Below are 22,640 nucleotides of genomic sequence, written 5' to 3' on the forward strand. Positions count from 1 at the left end.
TTGTACATAAATCGATAGTATCATAGCTCTGGTCATCGGCGAACTCCGTTGTATCAATATTACGAAAGTGGAGTAGATCAATGTGCTGAATAACATTATTAACGATTCTCTGTGTCCACAACGTTTATTCTAAACCTCGTAGTTGATAAGGACTATCTGGATTCAAATGTCTCCGCTTTAATAAACCAGTTCGACTAAACAAGCCGCAACTTCACGCATGAACGACTTCAGAAAGTTTAATCAACAACAACACACAAGCATTGATGATTTTCGTGATTTATCAATGTGGCACATTGTGTTCTGTGGATGAATGCACTGATAATTGCAACTCATTTCATCACTATCGCGTTTTCTGCGAATTCTGTATATATAATTGCGGTTATCTATAATTTATATGCACAGATGCAGTGATGATATTACTAATGACGATGACATTGTTTGATAACGAACTCTTTCATATATTCATTTATATATGGTGTTGTTTATCTGAACTAATTTCGAGCAGATGCTATGATGCAAAAATTCCGCATTGAATTTTTCAGCGATAATTATCACACAACAAACTACAGAAACAGCATATTGCACTTTATATTTGATTCGAGAATATAATTCAAAATAATTGAGAGAGAAATCGTGTATAATTATTCTGTGACAAATATAAATAGTTCATCGATTTGTGGAATAGATTGTATGATTACGCCTTGAATTTTTCAGAGATAAATTTATTGCAAGGTAAATTGTAAAAATAACATATGAAGACATATTTTTAAAGTTTAATTCGGAATGCAATTTTTAGAATACAACAACGAAAGATATAATGAAAATTGTTCAATTATTCTTTTGAGATACAGATAAATTATTTTTATTAATATTTTACGAACCATTTAAATGGTTTACGATCCATGCCAACGGATTTTTAAATTCTAAAGCATTAAATGATAAATGTTTTGAAAAAAAAAAGATTGTCTTCGTGAATTTTGACGAAATTGTTATTTTAAGAGGCACGAGTACATAAAATGTACATATGTGTAATAAATAAATTCAAATGAGCGATATCATTATTACAATCAGATTTTAAGTGTTACAGTAATTATCAGAAAAATATATCGCATTCAATTTTGAATTTGGAATACAATTTGAATTAAGAATTAACTTTGAAAAATATTATAAAAATCGTATATAATTATTTTTGAGACAAATGTAGATTGTTCATATAAACACTTTGTGTCTCGAACAATTTATATATATATAAATGTCCAATCGCCAATTTTTAAGACAACAAAATGCAACTTTGAAAAAACATGAAACAATATATAGAATATTTTATTACGTTAAATGCCACGGTATTATTATTACAATCAGAAAGTGAAAGTGTGAAAGCAACTATTAAAAACGGGATTCAATTTCGCAGAAAACTAAAAGAATTTCGAAAATTTTCCCCTCAATACTTTCGTTCTTTCCTTGCACTCTAGCGTCCCTAGCATACTTTATCAGACTTTACTACAGTCCTGACTGGCGCGAATGTGCGCCAAATCGGCGAAGATCAGTTTAAACATCGTAAAGGTCGTAGATGACGGACACGGTGGCTGTGGCCAATCAGCAGCCATGGCAGAATTCGCACGTCCACGTATCCGGTGAGCCTAGGGTCTGTGCTAGGGTGCAGCGCGGAGGTGGCGACGGCGCCGCAAGCGAGTCGTCGCGACGTCCGGTGCGCGAACGGCGGGGATCGTGCGATTTCACAGCACACGGCCCTGGCCGGGGGTTGGTCTCTCCTATACGAGGTGTCCGTACGCAGAACGTGCGGCGGCAGCGACGGCGGCACGCTTTTGTTTCTCACGCGAGTGCTGCGGCGGGAGACACACGATACAGGAGCAACGTAACGCAGAGCATTACCGAGCCACCGGCAGACGGAGGTGCGGAGAGGAGGAGAGGAGAGGCGGTGGTGGTGGAAGAATAGAGAAGAGGAGAGAGAGACCGCGTCGGGAAGCGCTAGCACGCGGTGTGGCGAAAAATGGCGAAGACGTTTCGCGCGGTGGCGGTTTCAGCTCTGTCAAACAATGGACAGTCTACGCCGAAGTACAACAAACCAGTTACGCTCAATATCAATTACGACCCGCAGGGCCTCAGCGTCGAGCTCGTCTCAGGTACGGAGGACACGCAATCCAGCGGTGTTCGCACACATCGTTTTCGCGCTCGCCACCTCGGTTCGCGTGGCTGTCTGACGACGCGGTGCGACGACGACGCGGTGCGACGACGACGCGGCTGATCGATCACGCGACCGATTGTCTGACCTGGACAACATAACCACACTTCTCGTCGTGCCGCGCCGCATTGATATTCCTCTTTTCTTCTCCCGGTGAAATCGCCCCGGCATCCCCAGTTTTCGCGGTCGATCGCCGGTCCGATATCATCCAGCGTCGTTGTCATTCATAACAAACGACAAACGATTTTCCCAACTCATCTTTATTCTTTTATTGACAATTTTCGGCCACCGTTATATTTATTAGTATGGCGTGTTGTATTTATTTGTTGTTGTATTGACAGTAGAAATACTGAGAATGGGTCAAGTTCTATCATTTGTATATTACAAGATACTGATGCTATTATGCTTAATATACAAGAAGAGTCAATATTCTTGTTAATATTCTTTAAGAGAGTAGGATGATATTTAAAATATAGGAAATCATTGATCTCTGCGCAACTATAGATTTAATGACAGGCATATGTTCAGATGAGTTTTAAAACTATTTTTATGTTATGTAATTATATCTTTTGTACTTTACTTTATTTAATACTTTCAACATTCTTTTTAGGAGATCTTAACAGGGATAAAACAACTCTGTTGGAATTTCCAGTGACTCCTAGTACTGAATGTTCTCGTGTATCATCTCGGAGTTATGTTTTTACACTTGATACAGATAGTTTACTACTTACATTTGATAATGAAACAGGTAAGTTGATAATCTTTCTTGCAGCTGTCTTTATGAACAGTCTCTTGTTTCATGTTACATGATTTCTTAAGTGATGAAAATATTTTAATTATATGTTTCTCAATAAAAGCATAAGACAACATGTATAAGAAATATAGTTTTAACAGATATATTTAATCCATAGATTTTCGCAACTTTCACTCGCACATACTGAAACTCAAAATGGGAAAAGGCGTGTCAGCATTTAATGAAAGAACAGAAGAATCCTCAGCGATGCAATATTTCCAATTTTATGGATATCTCTCGCAACAACAAAACATGATGCAAGATTACATTAGAACTAGTACATACCAACGGGCAATTCTTGGAAATTTATCTGATTTCAAAGATAAAGTTGTTTTGGATGTAGGTGCTGGTTCTGGTATATTATCATTCTTCGCTATCCAAGCTGGTGCAAAGAAAGTATATGCAGTGGAAGCAAGCAATATGGCAAACCATGCCGAGCTATTAGTTGCAGCTAATAATTTATCGGATAAAATAATAGTCATAGCTGGAAAAATAGAGGAGATTGATTTACCAGAACGTGTGGACTGTATAGTAAGCGAGCCTATGGGATACATGTTATATAATGAAAGAATGCTCGAAACTTATTTGCATGCGAAAAAGTGGTTAGTTCCAGGTAAATATCTGAAAAACATTCATGATTTATGCTTCATTTCTATCCTTATTTGTTTTCTATTAAGTTATTTTATGCACAGGTGGAAGAATGTTTCCTTCTAGAGGTGATCTGCATATCGCACCATTTTCCGATGAAAATCTTTACATGGAACAGTTTAATAAGGCAAATTTTTGGTATCAAACATGTTTCCATGGAGTAGATCTTTCTGCTATGAGAAATAACGCCATTAAAGAATACTTTAGGCAGCCGATTGTCGATACTTTTGATATTAGAATATGTATGGCAAAATCGGTGAGGCACATAGTAGACTTCCAAACAGCTGATGAGACTGATTTACATAAAATAGGTATGAAATGAGAGATATTGCAATACGGCTGAAGAAATTGCTATAATTGCTAATATTCATATGTATCTTTCAGAAATAGATGTCGATTTTCATATACTGGAGAGTGGTACATGCCATGGTCTAGCTTTTTGGTTCGATGTAGCATTTATCGGATCGACGCAACAAGTATGGTTAAGCACAGCTCCTACAGAACCTCTCACACACTGGTATCAAGTGCGTTGCCTCCTGGAGAATCCGTTATTCTGTAAAAGTGGACAGCTGCTCTCTGGGAAAGTCATTCTTATAGCAAATAAAAGGTAAATATCTCCACCTCTAATCTCAGCTGCAGCTCTCCAAAGATAGAACTGCAATGTTAAGCTGAGTTATAAATTTGTCGTTATTATATATCGATATGTTTATTGCAGACAATCCTACGATGTAACAATAGAATTGAAGCTCGAAGGAACTAATATGGACAGCAGTAGCAATACCTTAGACTTGAAGAATCCTTACTTCCGATACACGGGTGCTGCGGCGCAACCACCTCCTGGTTTGAACAACACCTCGCCTAGTGAATCCTATTGGACAACTCTCGATGCACAAGGCGCCCGACAAGCTGTGAACATGGTGAATGGAATGTCGGTTAATGGCCTCGGCGAAGTTTCGATGGACACAAGTGCGGCTGTAAATCCAAATAATTTGCTGGCAATAGGTAAGGTTTGGTTTGACTCTTCAGTGTACCATTACATGTATTAAACGTGCCGTGTGCGATATATAATATTGTAATCGACGTTCTTGCCACATGCATTTTGGAAATTTTAATTCTTCAATGTTTCGATTAATTTCGTACAAAACGTATTTATGAAGTCTAGTGTCTCAAAATATATGAAGGGTGCCGACTATAGTCATTGAGTAATTCTCTCGGCCATTCTATGTACTCGCCATATATTTAAAACACAGAATACTCAAAATAGTAGTAATAAACGATCGTCTTTACAATTTAAGAAGTTTCTCGAATTTTAGTGTTGCTTAAAACAAAAATGTATTTTCTTCATTTACTATTTTCTGTAGTCTATTATAAGCCATAGCACATTTTACATAACATATTGTGGTACAATATGTATGTTCCTTTTACCAAAGACTTCTCTCTATTTCATTAGTCTTCTATTATCTTAATGACTCCTTCCATGTAAATGTACAGTTAAAAAAATTAGCATGAAATGTAGCATTTTATTAAACTTTTTATGTAGTATTATAAGAGTGCTTTGAAGGCTGTTATTAGATAGGATAGAAATATTTTCTTTCTTTACACATAAAGAATTACAAAAATTCCGATGGATAATAATTGAAATTGCAATTTTGGCATTGAATTGTTTGACAGAAGAATACTGAATAGTCACTTTTGATTTATATATGCTGATGTTGTTCTACTTGCAGTATTAATATAATTGTTAATTACATAATTGATCAATTGTTTGGATCTTTTTATTGTAACAGTACTTACAGAGTGTGGATTCATATTTTATTATTCTACATCATGGAAGACATTTGTACAAAGAAGAAACAGTTTCTTGTAATCGTCCTAATTTATACACATTTTTGTAGAATCTGACTCATGTAAATAAACTTGTTTTTAGTAGTATGGATTTATAAATGTTTAACTATACTAATCCCATTAAAAAATTAAAACTTATATCTTTTTTTCCTCCCAATATTTATATAAGTTATATAAGTTATAGTTATTGCATTTATTTAATCGCAATTAAATCGTATCTATCAAATTTTAATTAATATGAGAATGAGATCATTTCTTTTTATCGTTAAACACTAACAATAGATTAATATCAGTTTATATAAATCTTTAGTGTACTTAAATTTATTTTATATTTAGATACATGTTTCACATAATCTTTAATAATGCTTGTGATTGCTCTCTTACAATTTTTTTGGAACATTTATTTCTAAGTGATAATCTTGATTTAGCCAAGCGAAAATTCAACGAATTTATTATTCTAAGACTTGGAAACTGCATTTTATTAAGATTATTTTGATAAGTACTTTATTTCAAGATCCTTTTCGTGTATGTTAATTGTAATCTTTATCAATAATAGTTAAAGTACGTGTAAATTTAAATATATGAATTTAATTAATGAGAAATGTATTTTTATGTAACAGGAGGACAACCAAATATTCATCCTGGTTCTATCTCGAGTACGGGACGAGGCCGAGTGGGAGGTACAGCTACGAGCACTCAAGCGGCACAGTTGATAGGCGGTGGAATAACTCCGAATATGTTTACATCACCTGCTACTGTAAGTACAGTTCAAACATTCGCATTTTCGCAGTTGAGCTACCACGCAACAGAGAACTGATTCTGTCTAACGCGTTAAGGAAAACCATTAGCATAAAGTGATCGCTCTTGCGGAAAATTCTCGCAAGTTTGCTATGTACTTGATTAAGTTTTACGATGCGAGAGACGGAGACTAAAGCAACACGTTTGCTTGCGTGACTTTCGCGCTACAGCTTGGTGTTACTTTCCAGCAATCGCTGGTCCTCGGCAACACTTCTCATTATCCAGTGAATCCCAGCCTGATGATCGGTGACTACGTGACTCCGGGGAACGGCATATCGCCGCAGACGTATCGGCAATGATCTATGGCGAAATCGTTTCTCGCCGAGTATTCCCGCAAAGTAAAACAGTTACAGAACGATCGTAATAATTGTAGCAGTATTGGAGACACCGGCAGCAACAGTAAGCAAAGTCGCAAGCTGGTATTTAGTTCCCCAGCCAGTAAGCCTCGACTTTCGTCCGCCGTGCGAATTTTGAGCACCGTCGACCTGGCTAGCTTTAATCCGGATTTCCGCCACAGCAACGTTGCTTACTCGAACAAAAGTACAGTCGGTCCTGAGTTTGCGTTCGATTGGACGTCTCCCGCACGGGATAAGTATCAATGGGAGGCGCGTTGGAAAAGACTGCGAGCCGTCCTCTCGTAGTTGTCATTAGTTTTGGCTGATTTTCATTTCGACGTTCCTCAGAAAAGGAAAAAAAGAAAAAAAAGAAAAGATCTTCCAGATCGACGTTGCATGCTTGCCAAATATACCCACGTGAAAATATAATATTTTTTAATGACAATACAGTCGTCGCGCCGTAGTATAGGCATCACTATTTTACAAAGTCTTGACACAAATATGCGAAACGATAATTTATGAGAAAGAAAGTGAGAGAGAGAGAGAGAGAGAGAGAGAGAAAGAGAGAGAGAGAAAGAATTGGGAATGCGAGATCCCTTTTGTTTTAATTTCACTGAAATAATTTCGAATAGGACGTGTTTTTTGAAAACAGGCGTATTTTACTGAGCTGCGATGTTGGCTCGGTTGAATTTCGATATCAAGCGACTTTTACACGAGTTTTTAGACTAGGGAAACAGCGTTTCGGAAACATTTTGAGAAGTGCAAAGAGCAATAATACATTAGGCATACGTTGTAGAGCACTTTGTGGCATTACCTGTTATTCGGATGTCTCTTGCGCTTGTTTTAATCGACGCGTCTTAATTTTTTTAGCATGACAATATATGAGAGAAAGTACAACTTTTTATGAGTATTAGTACTACATTTTCAGTCCAATCTATTGAGATGGTTTTAATGGTTTGATGAGTATGTGATAATATATTCATCGGTCGATTACGTTTTTTTTTGTAGACAAATTGTATATATCTGAATGTATGACGCAAAAACATATAGGTCACGGGATACTTCATCCAGAAAAAAAGAAACGATGATTATCAGATCCGAAATTATCAAGCTAACGAGTTATGTTGCCATACCGTGTAAATGTAATTGCAAATTTGTTACAAATGTACTACGCTTTGTAGAAGGATTGCTTGAAAACGGAATCTTATAGTTTTATATAAGATGAGCTGTAATTCATAAGGTAAATCTTTGCATTACACTTAAATTTTTTTTACATATATTTTGCAGTGACAAGAAATGTCTGTTTTAAAAGATTATCACGCTGTTTTCGCTGCGCGAATAATACGATGTTAAATTTCAATTTATGGATAATAATTTTTAATTATCCATAAATTAAAATACAAATATATATCTGTATAATTTGTGTAATTAGGATATATAATTTGTGTGATTAGAAGTTGATATTATATAATTGCATATAATCCTTTTTTTTAGTATTTTGGTATTTTATCATATTGATAAAATAATTCATACTAAAATCTTTCAAGATAGACATTTTTTGCATCGATGATCTGTACACGTAATAAATGATGCTTGGAAACTTGTATATGTTCCCTGTACTCATAATGTGATGAAAGAAATATATGCCCATGATGTTTTTTATCATCTTTAACCCTTTTCACACTCAAATGTGCCGTGATACAACGATGTAAAATTTAATCATACTACACACAGTCATTAAGAAATGCATATTAATCATCAAAAAATATATTTATTAAAATGTAGAGTAAATTATTTCTCATGTATGAAAATTATTAGTAGAGACGATAATAAAAGAAATAGTAAATTAATAATTGCGTTAATATCACGTTACACTTATGTTGAACAAAATTTTTGTTATTTTTCACCATCTTTGAATCACTAAATTGTCAATGATAACAGATTTGAGTGTCAAGGGTTGAAGTACACTTAGTCATTTGACACACAGTCGTTGGTGAACAAGCCAAATATGTGTTTGATATTATATCCTACATAACGAAATGTTTCATCGCATTAAGAATTTTTTATTCCAGTAAATAAATGTGTAAGAGGTGCACAATCAATCGCCAATGTGTATGGAAAGCGCTGTATATACATATATTTCTTCGAATAACTTTTATATATTGTTTATAGATATACAGGATGATATCCGCCAGAAATAGAACACCCGAGAGTACCCTGTACGATACCTTAGATCTCTTTTAAGTCTCGATTAGTTCTTAAGCAAGTTACATTTTATTTGTTATCCGCACACACGCTTGCCATCTAATACACCTCCTAGTTACCTCGTCGCCGGTGAATATGTAACGATATTATTTTTTTGCAGCAGCTTATTTGCGTGTTACTATCACAGCATAATTCGCCACGTGGAGAAGCTCCTCGATGCAGAGGCATGTCCGTGTGACGCGCGCTAGTGTACTTCGAGAGAATCGTAGCTAGATAAATCCGTACTTATTCTTATCTGCAGGATCTTTCCTCGTACCTCGCGCGCATACTGCGCGAAAGGTGTAAATAAAGCGCGTGGCTATTTCTCGATGAAGTATTTCTGATAAAGATGGAGGGAGTGTCATATGCTTTTTCATACGCGCGCCACGGCACACACATACAAACCAATCTCGTGACAGGCATTCCACAAGTGCTAATAATACTGCATGGTTTGTTGTAATAATTAATAATAAGGACTTGCTTCTTCCATCGTTTCCTTTGGGATAGTAACATCGAAAGCAACATCTAGAATGTAACTCTAGTGCTTTTTTTTCGAAAATCGAGGAGAAACGAAGTTCTGACAATTTCGAATCAAGTAGGAAAAATAAAAGCTAATAATAAAACTTTAGTTATTAATGCATCAACAACCATGTTCGATTCTTATTAGCCCTTACTTTCCCTACTTGATTCTTCTGTTTTCCTTCCTCTCTTTCGTACATTGATAACACGTCGGGAATACTGCAAATATTCAAGGGACAATTTAACAATCCGTGGTTTAATTACATTCCTAGATATTGTTTTCGGTGCAAACTTACATTGATGTGAATGTGTGCATTTTTTTTTTGTACCGTTAGAGAATATCAAATATATAAGACTGCTACGCCGCTCGGAAAAACATATACGCGATACTACATATCTCATCCCAGTTACGTCTGTCGTGTATCTTTATCCCTTCTCGTTTTCGCCTCGTTTCACACGTTTTCACACTTCATGACAATTAATGTACATAATATATTCCGTTGAATCCGCATCAGTTTGTTTTAATCGGATGTTCCAACGTTTTATCGATCTCTGAACTGGGGTACACTTCGTTAGTTAGCTTTCAGTCGTGTGTGTTTTCGGGCGGTACGTTCGAGTATTAAGTAGTCCAGCAGTGTTATATAGAAATCCGTGCGTTTTCAACGACTGAAAAAAGAAACTACATAAGATATCTCAGGTAGTTACGCGAGTTCGAAGGATGCCTTTACTGCGCTAAGTGTCTGAAATTTTTGTTTACAAAGTTGGTTTGCAGATACAGGTTTTCGTTTACGATTCATGTACCGATGAAGCGTAAAGCATGATTTACGAAAACATTGTGTAATCGCATAAAATCAGAATCATACAAATATAATCCACAGTGTAATTGTGTAGTAAAATCGACCAGTCATGTTTAAGATAAGTTTTTTTTTCGAACTGATCGTTTTCTTCGCCATACCTGTGAAAACTTTTACGTCCACTTGACAGTTTTTCAACGTTGATAATGTTTTAACGAGTTTTTTTTTACAAAAAATTTTAAACATTTAGCATTCTGAATATTTTTTTAAATGACTAATCAAAATAAGAATTGCCTAATTTTATTTTACAGCTTAAAAATTGAAAATATTTAATTTATATGTATTTATGAGAACAGAGTTTTGCGATGCAAATGGAAGGAAAACAATCGACACATCAGAAACTGTAGTACTTAGACAAGATTACAGTACAGCAGAAACATCGTTCTATCTAGACATTACATTATTAGTATATGATGTTTATTGTAAATATAATAATATTTTAATTGTAGCAATTTTTTTTACCGCTTGTAAAAAATTCTTCGCCTTATGCTATGTATACGACTCTCAGATAGCATTTGGCTTGACGTAAACGAGTTCAGCGGACGCTCACGCTTATACTTATATTAATAGCAATCTTAATAAGTTTTAATAAATTTCGCTTTCACGATGCATCACAATAATTTATTGTCAATTATTAGAAAATTGGTTTTGCGAGGAATATTGATATAGTTCGGTCCAAATGTGATTGTATTATGATTTATGGATTATGATACATGTAATTACGAAGTAATAAGTATAAGTTTGTGATAAATTATTTGATTTTGAATACTTGCCGCCGAATGGCAATCTTAGGAATTGAATTTTTTTTTCTCTTTTTCCAGAGAGCCTCATTTTTAATAAAAATATTTCAACGAATTCTCTAGCATGTATATGTATTTCATGTGATCATTAAACCCTTTTGCAATTAAGATCTGCCAATTTATACAGACACCCTGTATAGTCATATTATCTCGTGTCGTAAAATATATATATATATATATACACTACCGCTCATTAATTTAATACACTATCCAAATCTCTTGAGGGTACACTGCACACCACCAAGAGAAACCTTCTCCAGGCGAGCAATTTCACGCACACTATGTCCTGCATTTCTCAAAGCGACTATGGCAGATCGCTTTTCGATTGATAACTCCTTCTTGGGAGCCATTTACGAGACCACTTTACACATTTTCACAAGTTTTCACAGTATCACAGTACAAGGCGAACACCGGAGCCCTTTCACTGTGTATGTGTTGATAAATGGGTTTCAAAACAGCATTGGGCGTGTATCTGATCACTACGAGAACCTCGTAACCTTGCGCACGTATTTTGTTTATTTCCAGGGATCTGACATTATCCGGCTGTTAATTTCGTTTCTTCGAAAACTACAGTTTTCAAAAATTTTTATATAAATAATGTTTAAATACGATGCATGTGAGTGCTGAAAGTGTTTTTAACAGCAGGTGGACTCATTTCTGTGCAAAATATACGTATCACGTTCATTCTTTACAGAGAAATCAACAAATCTGGGGTGTATTGAAATTAATGAGCGGTAGTGTATATAATTGTTTCACAGTTAAAGGCGAGTAATTAAAGTTTCGAGAAAATGATGTTTATTGTATGTGAGACTTAATAATATAATATATTTTGTATATTACAGGAGATCTCCTTTCTCAAGAGAGAAACTTTAGTTTTTTATGCTACAATAATTATGTGCCAAAGCATAAAAAGTATATATTAAAACAATAACTGTTTTCATAAAAATTACAATAAATATTCGCGATCTTACATCACGTTACACGAATCAAACTCTGTCTATATATAATTTCTGTAATATTCTTGAAAACTATATTCAATAATGTTATTACGTAATTTTGCCCTTAAAAGATTGTTCTTTTATGAGTATACACAAATGTATCGTCTCTCTTGTACATTATACCAATCCTCATCCAAACATCTTCGGTATTTACTTTCCGTTCCAGCCAAAGACGACGTGGGCGATCAGCAGATATATCATTATTGTCGTGGTACTTGTTATCATGACAGGAAATCCCACCCTGCAATGTACATTAAGATAACGATCCGTTTGTAGTCTTTAGTTTCGATTATAATTATTAATTATGATTACGATGACGAATAGTGACGAGAAACTGTATATGATACGTCGCAGTGTTGCTTACTTGAAGAATTGCATGAAACTGAATTTGTAGCCGTGTTGCTCCGCGACCCCCATGCAAACAACGTTGGCAGTAGCTCCAATCAAAGTTCCATTTCCTTTAAACATAACTTTTCGTCTAACTACTCAGCCGTGTAAATACTAAAAAAAGCTGGCGCTTTTTGCACAGTGCGACTTGAAAGCGTTAGCTTTTAACGGCTTTTGTTGTTTTAACGCGATGATAAGCGAATTGTCATAACAAAGCTCGAGTTTTGAATGTGATTTTGTACTTAAAGCGAACTTTACAGATTATTTCAGCTTTCGAATACATTGGAAGCTTCTTACCTCCCATGCAAGCACCGAATGTCAAAGCCCAAACCAGGGGTTGCATTGGCAGATCGAGCTCGTGATTCTGCGCGAGATTTGTCGCAATTCTCACCATCATGGTGGCAAGCGGTACGTTGTCGACGAAGGCGCTCGCTAAAGCCGACACCCAGAGCAACAGCAGTATGGCAACCGCTAACCGTGACTCTTCATTGACTGATAGAATGATGCTCTCGGTTTGTTTACCGATCCAAGCGATCAGTCCCAAACGAGAGAGAGCCTGCAAGATTTTTAATTCAGTTTTCCTATCAGATTTTTCCAACAGGACTCGGCGCGCGATTCGAAGGAACCGGTGTTAAAATTGACACAGCGATTATTCGTACGAAATTATTACCTCCATAAGAATAAACAGCGACGCGAAGAACAGCAAGGTGCTCCATTCGACGCGCGCCATGACGCCGTCGAAGTCCTCACTGTCGGCTAATATCAGCAGCAGCATGACGCCGATCAGAGCGGTCCAGCCTAGCGACAAATTTAATTGAGGCACGCTGTGCAGGAAGAAGAGCGAGATCACGAAGACCAACACGAATCCGGATTTCACCAACAGCACCTTGTCCCTGATAGGATACTACAGTTGGAAATAGAAACAGATTTGTAAGAAGATGCACAAGATAACCGCTGACAAGATAATTGGAACACGACGATGTAATATGTACGATTGTTCACAGCTTACCTTTTCCTGCAATTCTTCAAGCGTAGTCTTGTACTTCTCCAACGCCACGCTTCCCGTCATTAACTTCCTCTTCAGCTGCGACAATAAACGTTGCACTTTTTTCAACAGCGTCTCTCTCACGATATTCTCGTCCTTGCTGTAGTTGGATAAGCTCGCCGCCGCCCGTTGCCAAATAGCGATTGTGTGTCTCAATTCCTAGACAATTGTGCGTAAAATCGTGATTCGTTATAATTAAGTTTATTGAATTACAGATAGCTACATTAAATTTATTTTGTACTATTACGTCATTCTCTTAGACTTATGCTATTTCTTTCTTTTATCCCGTAGATTGCTATAATTTATAGTTTATTTAAGTTACAGATGTATCGCGAATTGAATTGTAGCAAACTTATAATCACAATATCAATGTCCATACTTGCACGTCCTGCGGCTCGTTGAATCTGAGAACCGTGCCATCTCGGAAGATGTAGCGGAATTGCGCGGAGACCACGATCAACACCAGGATTACTCCAATGCTCATGTGCAGCGAGAACGTGCCAAAGTCGACTTCCTGCCGCAACAATTACCATTTAATTATTCGTTATTCTTGAGCAGAGCGTGGCTTTGGCTAACTACACTCACGGCGTTTTTCACGTCTCGATTGGAAGCGATGATGACATTCGGCGGATCGCCGATCGGCGTCATAGCGCCTCCAATGTTGGAGTAAACCACCATCGCGGTTAAAATCGGAACTGGATTCAGCTGCATTACCTCACACAGTCTGATGGTCACCGGAGTCATTAGCAAGACAGTCGTCACGTTGTCCAGTATCGACGACAAAAACGCGGTAAAGAAGCACAGGGCCATTATCAGCGGCCACAGTTTGCCAGCGGTTATCTAAAAGTAACAATAGTGAATGTTTTGTAGATTCTTTAATAGACTTTTTAGTTTAAGTTAGTTTAGTTTAGTTTAGTTTAGAATGTTTGGTAAGAATGATGTTGAAATCATTTCGTGTCGCTTTAATCGAGAACGTTTTATTTTACATTGTTATACTCTTTATTTCACCTTGTAAGCGTATACGGCTAGCCAGTCAAATACACCGGTTTCGGCAATGATAGCGACTAGCACCATCATGGAAAACAATAGCAGCAATGTGTCCACGTCTATCCAGGAAATCAATTCTTCCATACTCGGCCGCTAAAACACAAATACTTTTTCTTTAAATATCTTGAAAATATCTCAAAAATTCGGTCACATGTAGCGAGAAGAATATATGTATGTATACCTCGTTCAAAGCTGCCAATATCGCGATAGACATCGTGGACGCAAGCATGGCAGCCAAAGCTCTATGCACCATCTAATCCGATTAAATTTAATGAAGCATTTATTTGAAGCAAATCTTTTATGGTGTTAGTTCGCGCATATAATTACCTCGAAAATAATCATTATGTACAAGCTAATCAGTATGATAGCTGCGTACATTATGCTAGAATCGGAATTTATCGGAGATAGATCATAAGTTATGGACAGCGGAAGATTGGACTCTGAATTCGTATGCAATTTGATGAATAGTATGCCGCGTGATAGCGTCCTGTGAAATAAAGTTTGAATCATTCATTGTTCTGTGTTCGTTTTGGATTAGATTCAGTTCTTTTATACAAATTTTAGCCTTTTTATAAAGTGTAGTTTTGTAAAGTGGCTTTAAATGTAGATAATAGAAAATTAAAAGCCGCGAGATAAATACTAATAATAAAGTACAATAAGCACGTACTCGCTGTCGACTTTTATCATGAAGGTTCTTTGATATTTCTGACTGGGGAAAATGTTCTCCAAACTTTCCGGCAATATAGGCAGGTTCCATATATCGCTTATTTTCTGAAACTAGCAAACAATTTAAATCATAGTATATAATAATTTGCTAAAAGAATTAACCATGTTTCTTCTCTTTCTGTTTCAGGATTGGCTTGATTGGTTCTCGCATCGTAAACGTGAGTGTATACAGAATTTTTAATAAGAAAAGTATTTGGATTTGATGCGGATACCTCTAAGTCGTCCGAATTGACACGAGTGAGCAATAAATCGGTGTTAAAATTCTCATTCATCAGGAGCTCCAGCCATATCGTTAAGTAGCGTGTCGATACATTCACGTACTCCTTATTTTTACTTTCGGCCGGCGGCAGCAATGATCCTTCCACTGTCACGCTGATCATTTTGCTCATAACATGCTCACTGACTTGGTAATCTGGACATTATTAAAGATATTTCAGACAAATGTATACTGGTAAGATTTACGCGAATTTTTTTTTCTTTTTTTTTCAGTTTTTTGACGATTAGAAAGATACTTTTTGTTTCGTTAGAAATGGAAAGCTGATGCATTGCCTCGATCTTTTCACCCTTAAACATCAGTATCACCTGTAAAAGAACGATGTGACAAAGAGAGATCGATACAAATGCGATGACAAATCTCACGGTGGTTTCTTACCGTAAGTAATAGCCAGCAACAGCAGAGTACAACTAATTTGGAATAGCGATAGAACAGCTTCTGCTTCTCCTGCACTTGGTCATCTTTTCCGTCTTCTTCGACGTTGTTTTCATTTTGAGCGCTGCGAGGATACCACACATAGTTACTTTAAAAATTAACATTTCGCGTTATCTTTTTTTAATAATCGAATTAGACAAAAATCTTTCGCGTTAAATGTTACTGTTAACATTTAAATCAAATAGCGTATAAAAAAAAATACAATTTACCTCGTTGATGCCGCGGATTCTATAGGCACACTTACGGCTAAACAATCTTTCTTTGCGAAATCCTGATATCTGAAAACACTATAATTAGGAACGTTTTTATCATTCGCCGTGCGAACTATCGCACTCTCGCTTATCTTACTCACCTTGCTGTCGCTATTCGATCATATTCTTTCTGAAAACTCGACATACTGGGATCTAGACGTATCGTCTCTGGCAATTGGTCCCAGACGCGGAGTAACTCCTCGGGAAAGTGTCCGTGTACGACGGAACTCGAGATGGAAGAACACGGACTAAACGTGGGACTGCGCATAACTTAAGGGGGATATTAGTTATGAGATTATATTCGAATTATGAGTAATATTAACACCTTTTACAATTCGAAGTATACCTGACGAGTTTCGGCAATAGTAAGAAGGCCTGAGAAATGTTTGAGGCGTACGCAGATCCGTTTCTTCGTCAGACGTATCATTTTGCAACATTATAATTGCTATTTGAAATCTTTTATTACTATCTCTTATTGCACGTAAATTTTCACTTTGTTCATTATTATGTTAAAATACGTTGATAACTTTTAAAATGTTTATTTTATGAAATTCGAGCATTTTATTTTCGCTTAAGCCGCGTACGTTATAATCACACTTCCGAAAACACGATACTGCTAGAAGGTCTTCACTCACATACTCGAAGTCTTCAAAGGACGCATATTGTTTACGCTTCACATGGAAATACAATCATGATAATTGAGTTTATACAAATGTTGGTACAGTAGAAAAATATAGAACAGTATTTATCAGGTATTATATTCTCGCGAAATAAAATCTACGAAAAATTTTTTTTTTTAAATTGCTTAAATTCGAATACAAATTTATTTTTAATAATGCAAATTGAAAAATTTTAGACAATTCTGCACTTTTAACTATTTTTGTCGGTAACGAAAATCAATAATTAGATTTACTTTGTTGAGTATATGTAGGGACAAATGAATGTTTATTTAGAAAACAATTTTATTGTAAAAAAATTTGTACACATAAGTTTGCATTGAGTGAAAATAACAAGCTTATTTCTTAGTTTTAATACAGTACAATGCAATTGTGTAACATAATCATAAAATAATCAATTTATATGACAACTATCTTGAAGCCTATAAGTATACATATGTATATTTACTATCTACAATCTTGAAGTCTATAAGTTTTTATTTCTTGATATAAAGTTAATGTACTTTTGCATGTATATACAATTGAATCAAGAATTCCAGCCAATTAAATTATACTATGTATATTTATATATACTAATTATATATAAATATGTAGTTTGTTCCAAACATTGTTAAAAGGCTTCAGAGATATAACATTATATTGTGTTATTCTACACAATCAAATATTATTCTTTCTGAATGATACCACTCACACAATACATCTCTTATTGCAAATAATTTGAAAAGCATCCAGAAGCTGAAGTAAGTTTCTTAAGTGTCGATTAATTTTGGTTCTTCTTTCGGGAAGACTTTGTTGATTTCCTCCCGCTCGCTGGGAGTTGACTTGTTCCGAAGGACATATTGTATGTCGTTCATCTCGTATTTTTGCATCACATAGTTATATCGGCAAAAACACCAATACACCATGGAGACACCCATGTAGGATCCTAAAGCCATGCTCGTTGATAGAGGTATGCGACTCGTGAACATGAAGGTAGCCAGGCCGGTCGCGAAACCGCTGTAAATACCGTATAACATGCTGTTCTTGAAGCAAGGAATCTTTCTAATGTCTCGACCGAACAACATCACCGCCTTATACTGATCGTTCTCGTCCACATTTTCGGTATTCATTGGAGTATCCATTCTACTATTCGAAATAATAAACGTTTTTATGTAACCTCCAAGAGTGAGCTACAAAGTGAGGTTAGAAATTGTAGAAAAATATAGGTTAAGTTCGCGCGAACTGTGAGCTCCATGAAGTTAGTCGTTCTCGCCAGTAATAGTACCTAGAAATTCCGCGTGAGAGCGTTGAATGAAACATTCGGAGCTCACTGGCGTGTGGTGGTGGGAGGGATAGCGCCGGGTGACATCAGTAGGACGCATGTTCCGTGCTATCGAATCCGAGTGACAGGTGGTGCGCGCGGTGCTAATCTGTACACATTTCGTAGGTGCTGCTCGCGCGAGGAACGCCGTCCACCGAAGACGTGAACGTCATTGAAAAAACCTGCAAAGAGTGATACCGTGTTCTAAGAAGGACGAGACGTGCACAGGCAAGAGAAAGAAGAAGCGGAACTTTGTGTTACGCCTTCACACCGCGCGTTATTGCCGCCGTAACTTTATCCGCTTGCGAAACACTCAAGACACACCGTCGTCCGTACACGCGCAAATCGCGGTGACATGCTCGCACCTTCGGTGCGTTGCTACTCGTAGGTGCTTTTCGTGCCAGGTCCTATGATGTATACCACGTATTCGTGTGACTTACCCGGGAGATTCAGCTGCAGAAGAGGTGAGTATTTCTTATTATTCCTCCTACCTATCCCTATCCTCGTACATCGATCGTTTACATCGCGATCCCTTAACCTCATCCAATGAAAACAGTGAAATAATTAGGCGTTAAACGGTCGTCCAAAACTCCCGCATGCGGTTTTCGTCGATTACGCGAATTGAAATTTATCTCAATGTGTAATTTCGAAAACGACCATTCGTGTTGCATCTCGTGAACAAACTTAACGTATGTGAGTGACATCAAACAGCGTTACGTCACGAGCGTGGAGCGTCATACGCACCTTAATCTAAAAGATATTAATTAATAGAAACGGTGAAAATGAGATGCGTACGTTCTCTAGCAATGATGTCATTTCGCACTTTGTATTCAGAGAAATATCATTCAAACTTCGCAGTAATGTGTAGACTTTGTTTCTTTTATTGGATTTGTTCGTGACATTTTTTTAATTAGTTGTTTGATAATAACGTTTCTTCGTCGAAGCGCATCCGAATGAAGAAAAACAGCTAGTTCTGAATCTCCCGCATGAAAGTGGACGACTTGATTTTTTTCCAGTGTATTCGAGATTACTCTCCGGCAGGCCAGGCATAAAACCGCAGGGATTTTCGTTTCTGTGAGTACGGAATCGCGAAAATGCGGTAATATCCATTCAGAATTTTGCAGCAGGCGCCGTATCTTAATGGGGAAAGGTGCATGCACGTTAATCCCTCGCAACTATCTCGCGCGCTATTAACCACATCTCGCTCTCTATCTCTTCTCGCATTCCTTCCTCTTCTGCTCCTTTTACTCTCAATCTTTGCGGAAAATTACATTCCGTCAATTTGCAATCAAATAATTAAGATTTAAAAGAATCCGAAGAAAGAGATTTAAAACTCCAGAAATTTGTGAAATCGAAGAATCATTAATTTAGGAACTCAAAGATATAAGGGTTGTCTAAAGGTTCCGAAGGGCTCCGAAAAAAATGTTACATATATTCGAAGATTTTAGAATCCGAAATTTAATTCGGATGATGATTTGTATGTTTGTTTCATCGAATGTATAAATCAAATCATTTAATCGTCCGGAAATTGAAAAAATCGACAAACAAACGAAAGAAACGGCTCGCGATAATTATCATTCCGTTTGTTCATCGCGGAAGTTTCTCCAACTTTTCTATCTCGGCGAACTCCGATTGTTTTGCTCGTGAGAACATAACGACATAATGAAATGACGCGATGCTGCATAGAGACCGGCCGATTAGAAAATTACACCTGTGAAAAGTACGGCTATATATATATCTGGTACTTTGCGATGCCGTGCTAACGGTAAGCGGAGATTTCGCACGAGTGCCGTGCGGCAAGAAAGGTCAGATTCCATGCATTTATGGCGCAGCGCGAGAAGCACCGGCCGACGCGGACACAATTACCAGTCGCTCATAAATCAGCTCGAATCTGTATTAAAACGACTGCATAAATCACACAGTTTCCGTAAGATAAAACAGGCGAGCGATGAAACACTACAGGGTGACCCATTGTGTTGTCAGATTATATTTCATACTCGGTTTTGAATTTTTTTTTTGAAGTCTTCGCGAGCGGTATTCATAATCGTTTTGTTGGTGAATAAAAATGAGTTTTATATATATATGTATGTAAATATATGCGCATAATATAAATGTAAGTAGTTCGTATTTTTTGAGAAACAACTGTGAATTCCGCTCTCTATCTTGGGTCCTAAAATTTTTAAAATTTTGAAATTATCGTTCTTTGTGTAATGCTTGTGAGTGTTTATTGCGTGAAACGTGAACAGACATTTCCACAATACTCTCTACACGATAAATTGGGCCAGTGCCACTTATCGTCCTACATTTGGAGATCGTAACAGGCCGGTCAACCTTTCACCATCTATGCGATGCATTTAGAATCCAAATTTTCGAGCGCTTTTACTATTAGCGTTTTTTTTTTCAAGTGGTCGGGTTAGGCATATATCTGTTATTCCGTGGAATTATTCACGCGCATAGAGTTCGATAGAAGTTGCACAGAGATAACGAATTGCGTGAATATTTTTCCATTGAATAAAGCTATTTGAGGTATTGAACATATATCACATATTGGTATTCATCTTGCGAAAGATTGAATACGCGAGTGAGTCACTGCTATCAGGTTTCGTAGATCAATATCCATCTCCGTTCGATCTGTGCCGAATTTTAAAGAACGGCGCTCAATTCGGACCTTTAAATCTGCGTCCCGTTTTCCAAATTTAACAACGTTCTTTGCATATATAGATTTTTCTTGCCGCTATATTTTTAATAATCTTTTGGGGTAATTAGAATTTTTTTCTTAGATTTGTTTTCGGATTTTCTATATCATTAAACATTTTTTTTCTATTTTTAATATACATACTTTTATTTTTAAAATAAAAACACAAGAGGATTTTGGAGGCAAAGATGTTTGTGTTGATTGTATTTAGAAATATTTACAAACATTTCAATCAATTATAAGATGTCTCTCTCTCTCTCTCTCTCTCTCTAATCTCAGAATTTAAAGATAACAATTGCAAAATTTACCTGATAGTCTAATAAAATCGGAGTTACAAATTAACGAATCAATATCAACAAAACAAGAACATAATTGTATATTTAAATAGGAGAAATCTTTCGTGCTCGAAAGAAATTCGAGTATTTTGCAAAACGTGCTTCAAGTTTTTTTTTTGAGACACTTTCCTCGAAGCTCCTACTTGTTAATGTCTTTTTTTTTTGGGACACTGTATATCGCGTCGTTGCTCCTGGCGTATCTAATGGGAACGCGGGTTCGGTTCGTGACCCACGGATTGAGAACCGGTGTGTGCCGTAATGCGAAAGGTAATCATAGATCAGTGCACCACGATGCACGACTGATGCTTCGTTAAATTGCGCATTTTCTCTTTTCGACTTGGAATAAACCTCACGTATTGATTAGCGCGAAACTTTTCCCCTTGTATTTACATACCGGTGATGGTGCTCTTTTTTTTTTCTCCCTGACGCCTTGATGCATATTTCTCAGCTATGAATTCCTACGGCTTTACGTTGCTCTTTTCACTCAATGATGAATTGAATAGAGATACATTATTCGCGCGGTCAGTCGACTGCGAAGAAGTGAAATATTAACGAAGGTGAATGGGGAAGGCAGGTGTGCAATCAGGATGATGACTATTACACGCATAGTTTAGCTCCTTCCGCCGTACGTGTCGACGGCAGGCGTATAATAACATAGAAATGAAATTTTTTTCACTAATTTGTCCGCTAAGGATGTATCTCGATCTGCAACTTCATTCTGTCTTTTCGAAATCGCTTTAATGGAAGTAGAGGTAGCACTCTAATATAAATTTATGGATTCGTATAATACAACGAATTTGTATCTTTACAGCATTCGCTGCTGGGATAAGGTTGGCGGATCTATATGGGGCAATGCGTGTCTCGTAAGGCGGGCGCCGTCGTCGCAGCATCCGGTCATCATAATTCGCCCTCGTACCGTATTATGGATAAGGCCCAAAAACAGGTAAGCCTTGTTGCAATGTATTAGATTCTGCAGAAAATTTTTGCGGTATCTTGAAATATCATATATCTTTCCCCTACAAATCTGGGAAGATAAAATCTTCAACTTGTGTGAAAGAAGTTGTAGAAAATCGTGAAACTAAGGCTACGCTTTTTGAAAATTAGAATGAATTTTTTCGGATAATACAATTTATTCTAGTCATGCTCTGTCACGACTTGCGGAACTACGTGTAAAAACGCTGTTCTACTCGGTTCTCGGCATCGATGGGCGTTGAACTTGAAGGTCCGCCATGGGTTTTATTTGTTAGCATCGCGAATCGCGTTCACTCAACTTTGTCCCTGACTTCTATTGTTATTGCATTTACGCAATATCCACCGGAGAGACCGTGTCTCTATACTATGCACGTTATGTCGCGACCGATGTATGTACAGTACGCAGCGGAAAATCCAGCTGATTGCACGGGCGGTTAGCCGAAGGCCACGTTGAAGTTC

The 22,640-nt window shown here is 36.9% G+C and overlaps 4 protein-coding genes across 14 annotated transcripts in view; 2 read left to right on the plus strand and 2 right to left on the minus strand.

Annotated features, from left to right (window-relative positions):
* Positions 1-15,508, plus strand: part of Art4 (arginine methyltransferase 4) — a 36,750-nt gene extending 21,242 nt beyond the window's left edge. Inside the window, exons 1-8 of one of the 4 annotated variants that reach the window (XM_012361590.2) lie at positions 1,647-2,144; positions 2,814-2,951; positions 3,115-3,609; positions 3,689-3,955; positions 4,029-4,251; positions 4,360-4,646; positions 6,110-6,246; positions 6,458-11,094. In XM_012361590.2, coding sequence (XP_012217013.1) covers positions 2,012-2,144; positions 2,814-2,951; positions 3,115-3,609; positions 3,689-3,955; positions 4,029-4,251; positions 4,360-4,646; positions 6,110-6,246; positions 6,458-6,586 — 1,809 coding nt within the window. In that variant the 5' untranslated portion in view covers positions 1,647-2,011 and the 3' untranslated portion in view covers positions 6,587-11,094. Of the gene's footprint in view, positions 1-1,646; positions 2,145-2,813; positions 2,952-3,114; positions 3,610-3,688; positions 3,956-4,028; positions 4,252-4,359; positions 4,647-6,109; positions 6,247-6,457; positions 11,095-15,369 lie in introns of those variants that run through there. The other 3 variants (XM_012361592.2, XM_012361591.2, XM_012361595.2) reach the window with 3 other exon arrangements.
* On the minus strand, positions 11,812-17,023 carry LOC105668912 (P protein-like). The gene is made up of 17 exons (XM_012361589.2): positions 16,549-17,023; positions 16,304-16,472; positions 16,161-16,229; positions 15,895-16,015; positions 15,755-15,824; positions 15,455-15,654; positions 15,184-15,293; positions 14,844-15,003; positions 14,698-14,769; positions 14,478-14,609; positions 14,055-14,309; positions 13,849-13,983; positions 13,434-13,628; positions 13,095-13,328; positions 12,722-12,980; positions 12,402-12,495; positions 11,812-12,278 (listed from the first exon to the last, which is right to left on the minus strand). Exons 1-17 carry the CDS (start codon positions 16,637-16,639, stop codon positions 12,188-12,190), a joined length of 2,457 nt encoding a protein of 818 aa, XP_012217012.1. The 5' UTR covers positions 16,640-17,023; the 3' UTR covers positions 11,812-12,187.
* A 591-nt stretch (positions 17,024-17,614) lies between these two features.
* The window catches only part of LOC105668908 (serine-rich adhesin for platelets), a 31,991-nt gene continuing 26,965 nt past the window's right edge, over positions 17,615-22,640 (plus strand). For 7 of the 8 annotated variants that reach the window (XM_012361573.2, XM_012361576.2, XM_012361577.2 and 4 more), the window contains exons 1-2: positions 17,615-18,643; positions 22,021-22,152. In XM_012361573.2, coding sequence (XP_012216996.2) covers positions 22,054-22,152 — 99 coding nt within the window. In that variant the 5' untranslated portion in view covers positions 17,615-18,643; positions 22,021-22,053. Of the gene's footprint in view, positions 18,644-19,195; positions 19,254-22,020; positions 22,153-22,640 lie in introns of all 8 variants that reach the window. The other variant, XM_012361574.2, reaches the window with a different exon arrangement.
* Positions 17,629-18,000, minus strand: l(3)87Df (lethal (3) 87Df). Its single transcript, XM_067347975.1, has one exon. It carries the CDS (start codon positions 17,998-18,000, stop codon positions 17,629-17,631), a length of 372 nt encoding a protein of 123 aa, XP_067204076.1.

This window comes from Linepithema humile, chromosome 1 (assembly GCF_040581485.1).
Source record: "Linepithema humile isolate Giens D197 chromosome 1, Lhum_UNIL_v1.0, whole genome shotgun sequence".
NCBI classification, from domain to species: Eukaryota; Metazoa; Arthropoda; class Insecta; order Hymenoptera; family Formicidae; genus Linepithema; species Linepithema humile.